Genomic DNA, 6,883 nt, shown 5'->3' with positions numbered 1-6,883 from the left:
TAGCACCAAATGGCGAGGCCTCTTGCTTTGTGTGGCTCCGTTCTGGAGCTCATGAATAAAGTGTCTGTAATGCAGTGCTCATTTTTCAAGTTCCAGGTACTTTGACAGAGAAAAATGTCAAAGTACATCACTCAACTACATTAAATGTGTTAGTTCCATTAACCTGATGTTGGTTATGATTAAAGCCATCCAGAAACATTTAACAGATTTCATATTGTCAGAATGAATAAGTGTGTGTGTGTGTGTGTGAGAGAGAGAGAGCGAGAGAGATAGAGAGTATGTTTGTGTGTGTGTGAGAGAGAGCTAGGGAGAGAGAGAGAGAGAGCATGTGTATAATTAAACATTTGCATTTCCAGTCCTAGCTGTTCAATGAGATGAATTACAATGCAAGCAAAAGATACATGACAAAAAATGTCTTTGGACAGAAAAGTCAGCCAAGATGGGTGGAATGTTCTTTTTCCCATAATCCTTTTATGTTCTTTTGATACAAAGGCAGGGTCATATGGAATGCAGGAGACCCTATGATTTATGGAGCAGGAACTGCCTAAGACAACGCGTCTGTGAAATCAAAGCGCTTCTGTTACACAACGGCAACTGCTTGGCAAAGAGATGAAAGGTCATCAATAATCTGCATATAATATTATTTAATGAAATACACTGTCTGAACGGCTGCCTGTGATCTTTGCGGTAGACTCGGTAATGGTGGATGCTTGCCTGTGATCTTCGCGGCAGACTCACTTGGTAATAGATTTCAGCACATAAAGTTATTGGCCTCTGACGTCTTACCTTCATCACCACCTACTTTCACACTGCTTATGGTGTTGAGATGAATTGGGTTACACCTTGGCACTCGGCCTCTGACACCTTCAGATGACTGATGCAGGGATTGGTTTTTGCTATTTTGTTGAGACAGAACAGCACCAGTGTAGGTACCTTCTGCAGTGCATTCGTTGGCTCTGGGCTTTTGTGCGGTTTTTGGATCTTAAAATCAGAGCAATATGACCAAAGCAGATGTTATCTCAGGACACGGTTTAATTTCAAAGTCGTAAATAACGTTATGAAAAAAAGACCATCTACGTGTATTGCATATTGTTCATGGCTCTACATCTCTCACTGGACTTTCAGAATGCCTAAGATGGATTAAACATATTAGTGAAGTATATGAGAGGTAAGAGTCCCATTGATACATTATTTATGCCTAGCACACTCTCACCCCAAAGACATATCATTCTGTTCACCCGAGAGATAGTTTATTCTTTTTAATTTATTGTTAGAAAAAACTGGAACATCATGAAAGGCATTTAAATCTGACCTTGGCACCAGCAGATGAAGAATTTCATAGGAGCATCGCCCTGATTATACCTCAAATGTTTTTGAAGCTAGGGGTGATTCTTCTGCAAATATTAAAATGATATTAAGAAAATAAATAAAATAGTTAAACCAATGGTTTTATGTGACGAGTAGCAAAGAGGAGCAGGGGATGAGGATGATGAGCTTGGTCCCCTTCAACGCTCATATTTCAGCCATTTTGTTTTGATTTTCCAAAACACTGACAATGTGTCTGAGCAAAGCCTCAGCTCCCTGGAGTGGTTGGAAAGGTCAGCCTAATGAAATGCTTGACTGAGGAGCACTCCCAACAGGCAAGCAGAACTGCTGAGTGGCACGGTGAAAACCAACAAGACTGAAGATGTAGCACCTTTAAGTAATAAAGTCCATTTTATTACACTGTTGACTTTTTTGTTTGATCTCATAAAAAAAACGGGGCTATGACTGGTTTTGCACAGCGTGATATACATCATTTAAAAGGAATACTCAATGCTTTTTTTTTTTTTTCAAAGATTAATTTATTTATAAATGGTTTGAATGAATGCTTAGGTCTGGTTTCAGCCTACATTAATTTCCATTGCATTCTATGTCTGGCAAGAATGAGCCTATTATCCTTAACATGCTGCAAATTCAAATGACTGCTACGGACAGTGAAACTGCTTCCTCAAACAAAATAAAGCATCACCAGCAAAGTACTTTGGTATAGTCAGTTATTATTTGAGACTGTGGCAGCCTATGTGTTACTACTGTACATATGAAAACCTAATTAACAGTATACAATATTGGTAGTGGAAGCTGAATCTCTACATACGTCTGGGGGTAATGGCAATGACAGAGAAAGGGAGGGAAATATTTCAAAGGGAGGAAATATTTAGAGTTACACAACAAAAGTACTGGTGCATATATTACTGTATATTAGCACATATAAGATGCCTCAACATAAAATTATTTGGGTTCAGCATAACACATGTTAAAAACTACAGCCAGTGAGTGCTTATGTAGTATATTTTCTGCATAACACTGATAATAGCGCAATAACAACAGCTATATTACTGTGATCAACATTCATGAACAACCATAACAATTATGATACATATTTGCCATGGAACAAAATCACAAAAGGTCCGATATAAGAACAGTCATCGTTTAGCATTCAAATATAAATTATCGAACATGTGAACATCGTAACAGTCTAAATATGATGGGCAGCAAATGTCTGATATAAGAACAGTCATCGTTTGGCATTCAAATATAAATTATCGAACATGTGAACATCATAACAGTCTAAACATTGTGGTCAGCAAAGGTCTGATATAAGAACAGTCTTCGTTTAGCATTCAAATATAAATTATCGAACATGTGAACATCATAACAGTCTAAATATGATGGGCAGCAAAGGTCAGATATAAGAACAGTCATATTTTAGCATTCAAATATAAATTATCGAACATGTGAACATCATAACAGTCTAAATGTGGTGGTCAGTTCACAACGTGTGTGTGTGTCTGTCTGTGTGGTTTTCATATATTTGTGATATACAGCACTCTATTACCACGAAATCAGCCAGTAGCCCAAGATCAGCGGGATCTTGAGATGCCACTCATGACAACACTCATCAATTTGATCACTTCAAGCTGAAAAACACGACGCAAGGGTGCACGCGTTTAGTATGAAGTGCAATCCACAACCCTCTGCACTGGAGCCATAAAGAGGACTCTGCCCTCTGTAAAGAACTCTCGTGTTGTCATCCTGCATCGAGGAGACATCCAGTTGAACAACTGATCCAACTAACCAGGGTAACACAAGGCGGGAAGTTTAGAAATGCCACATTATTGGTTAGAATTGCCATCCTCTTTCCCCTCCATTGGCCAGTTTTCTTTAACCCTGGCGGGGCGGTGTGCGTGGCTGTCGACTACCTCAGCCATGGCGGGCAGGTTCCCGTTAGCGTGGAGCCACATGGTGTGCGCCTTGGTCCTCTGCCTCTGAGTCAGCTTCCGCAGTAGCCTCTTCACCTTCCGGTCCCTGGGATCAGCACACTTCACCGCCCGCTTGGTGTACAGTCTGGAGGGGCCAGAGGGGTTACAGCACGGTCAGCGAGACTCACAGCACACCCTGCTGAAAGAAACAGCTGAAGCTTGGTTTTGAAACAGCGGGTAGCTGGTTCACCGGTTAGACCAGCTCCATACTGAACATGGTTTGACCAGCTCAAGCTATGTTTTGAAATAGCTGGTAGCTGGTTGATCGGTTACACCAGTTCCATACTGAACATGGTTTGACCAGCTCAAGCTATGTTTTGAAATAGCTGGTAGCTGGTTGATGGGTTAGACCAGCACCATACTGAACATGGTTTGACCAGCTCAAGCTATGTTTTGAAATAGCTGGTAGCTGGTTGATGGGTTAGACCAGCACCATACTGAACATGGTTTGACCAGCTCAAGCTATGTTTTGAAATAGCTGGTAGCTGGTTGATGGGTTAGACCAGCACCATACTGAACATGGTTTGACCAGCTCAAGCTATGTTTTGAAATAGCTGGTAGCTGGTTGATCGGTTAGACCAGCTCAATACTCAACATGGTTTTACCAGCTCAAGCTATGTTTTGAAACAGCTGGTAGCTGGTTCACCAGTTAGACCAGGTCCATACTCAACCGGTTTGACCAGCTCAAGCTAGGTTTTGAAACAGCTGGAAGCTGGTGGACCAGGTAGAGCAGCTTCATCCTGGCTCGTGTGTTAAAGTTAAAGAGGGCTATAGCGAGTTGCTTATTTCCTGCAGTAAATGTGCACAAGCTTTGGTTTAGTGCCTGGAATCAACTGGGTAGGATTCCTTTAACTCCCAGCCAGCAATCTAAGAATCTGAAATATTTCCAGTTGACCTTTAGCTAGGTCTGCACAGAAGGCGGCATGTTGCATGCTTTTCCAGCTCCATCACCGCTCCAGGATGCCTGGAATACTTGCATGAGGGCTTGTATGCTGCAGTCCGGTCCCTCTGTCTGCACCTCGAACCTCAGCACGTCTTTGGCACGGACCTTGCCCTGGGAGTACTGCATGCAGCACTGCACATCCCTCTGCATCTGAACCCCCTTTCCTGCCAGAGAGAGAGAGAGAGAGAGAGAGGGGGGGGGGAGAGAGAGAGAGAGGGGGAGAGAGAGAGAGAGAAAGAGAGAGAGAGAGACCCTCACTGTGAAGCCCTCTCCAGCTCTTATTCATGGCGTGGCTACTGTCAGCGTATTAGCAGCTAGGCCAGGAAATGCAAATGTATTAATTATACTCTCTCTCTCTTTCACACACACACACACACACACAAACACACACACAGAAACACTCTCTCACACACACATATGCACACACACTCTCTCGCTTTCACTCTCTCACACACATACACACACACTCTCTTGCTTTCTCTCTCACTCTCACTCTCACACACACACACACACAGACAAGCACATACACATATTATCTCTCTTTCTCTCACTCGCACACACACCCATTATATACAGCATATACATATGTATAGGGAGATTAATAAAATCCATCCAACGTGTTCCATCCTCATCCGATACTTCAAAATATTCAGAGGTTGAAGTAATGGAGGGTGACATTTAATAGCCACCCTCGATGACAGCATCTGTTCTCCGCCCCACAGAAAGTCAAAACGACACCCCCTCCCCTTCTCTACACCTCCCCACCCCTCCCCGCGTACATGTGGGAACAGCCGGGGAATTGGAACAGCATCACACACCCCCTTTGCCGATCTGGGAACCAATGTGATTATAGCAGTGTGCTGATTGGCACTGCAAACAGCCAGAAGACAGCGCGAGATGCCTGTTAAAACATAAACAAAACAAACTGGGAAAACGCTCTCTACATGGGAGCCCATGTCCTCCACGTGATCTGTTGCTTCGTTTTGTAACCACACTCACTTTAATCAGCTTGCTAGCAACCCAAATAGGCACCAATGTTTAAAAGCTCCTATTTCAGTGATGAATATTGCCTCTTTTCTTTCTCCGCATTACCTCAAACATAACCCGCACATTTGTGTAGTTTCAGCGTTCATATGCCCTGTGATGCGGTTCTTGTTGCAATTCGCGCACCCTCTGTGTTTCCTTTGTTTCCTATTTGTCGCCCTGTCTGAAAGGCACGTTTTGGTAGCATCTTAGTGCGTCTGCGTCCATTCTGGCTCCGGTTACCTGTGCGCCTCCTGGCCGCCTCGGATTCGATTACAGCACGTTCACTTTTGCCATCGCACTCACACACACAAGTCAAAGCCAGCACCCTGCAGCAGTTCTGCTCCTACCTTCCAGATATCCGGTGAGAAACACAGCCAAGGAGACGGCCACGACAACCCGCAGTAACATGATGAGGCTTCTGGGGTTTAATCCTCTGCATTACCTTTCCTTCTCCCCCTGTGTCGCCTTTATATTTCTCTCTTCCTATCTCCCCTCCCTCCCTCTATCTCTCCCTCTCTCTCCCTCTCTCTCACTCCACACACGCGCACACTTCCTTTTTCTTCTCTTCCTTCTCTCCCCCCCTCCTCCTCCCCTCTTCACTCTCTCTCTCTCTTGGCTGCCGGAGCCGACTTCTGTTCCTCCTAATTCAGAAATGCTTTGTTTTCTTAAGGGAGCTAATAAAATGAGTCATATCGATGGCAGCCTGAGGGAAATAGGAAGGCTCAGAGGTGTTCCCTTCTAGCACTGGACTGATGTTACACATACATGCCCATTAACCATAGCACTGCACTACATATGACAAAATGCAATAGCATGGCTTTGTCCTCTGTAAAATCTAAACTTTACTCTAAGCTCTTTGGTTTCCATGAAACTAGGGAGGATGGAGTACCAGTCGGATTTTGCTTCAAAGGCTAAAACATTTACCAAAGGTTACCACTGCAAAACACTACCCCCAATGAAGAGGAGTGTAACAGTAGGTCTCCTGTGACAGTAATTAAATAATGGTCCAGTAATGAGCATTTTAGGTGGCATTTACCTTTCCTCCTCTTACAAAGTGTTTGCTTTGAAATATGTAGTTTATAGTGTGTTAATATTCTCTTAAAATCAGTTTAAATTGGTGTACTAAGTAATCAGTTACTCCAGACATTTCATTTCAGAATTTAGTTTCTTAGGACAATAGTTCTCACCATCTTTGTCAGCTGGCATGGCTGTGTGTATGCATGCGTACGTGTGTGTGTGCGTGCGTGCGCTTGTGTGTGTCAGACCTGGGTCAAATACATAATTGTGTTGGTTTCTTAATACTTCTCTGTGCTAGATTGATCTTGCTTGGTGCAATTGAGCCAACCAAAAGGACCAGAAGGCGGGATTTGCACTTTTTGAGAGGATTTCATAGGCTCCAATACACAAGATTAGCTCAGTAAATCATAGAACAGTATTTGAATCCAAAACATTTGACCCAAGTCTGGTGTGTGTGTGTGTGTGTGTGTAAGCATTTCATGTTCATAACGTAATATATAATTCGAATATGACATTTTTATCTGAGGGACATAAGTGAGGCAATAGCTCCTGAAACACAATGATCTAATTCAGTTGATATGTGTTTTCCTGGCTG

General features: G+C 43.1%; 1 protein-coding gene across 1 annotated transcript; it reads right to left on the bottom strand.

Moving 5' to 3' along the window:
- Window positions 1-1,819: 1,819 nt before the first annotated feature.
- Window positions 1,820-5,815, bottom strand: ccl44 (chemokine (C-C motif) ligand 44). The gene is made up of 3 exons (XM_061240266.1): window positions 5,619-5,815; window positions 4,280-4,409; window positions 1,820-3,387 (listed from the first exon to the last, which is right to left on the bottom strand). The coding sequence occupies exons 1-3, from the start codon at window positions 5,677-5,679 to the stop codon at window positions 3,156-3,158; spliced, it is 423 nt and encodes a 140-aa protein (XP_061096250.1). The 5' UTR covers window positions 5,680-5,815; the 3' UTR covers window positions 1,820-3,155.
- Window positions 5,816-6,883: the final 1,068 nt, after the last annotated feature.

The sequence above is a fragment of the Conger conger genome, chromosome 4 (assembly GCF_963514075.1).
Source record: "Conger conger chromosome 4, fConCon1.1, whole genome shotgun sequence".
In the NCBI taxonomy this organism is placed as follows: Eukaryota; Metazoa; Chordata; class Actinopteri; order Anguilliformes; family Congridae; genus Conger; species Conger conger.
This window is presented reverse-complemented; position numbering and strand designations above follow the sequence as displayed.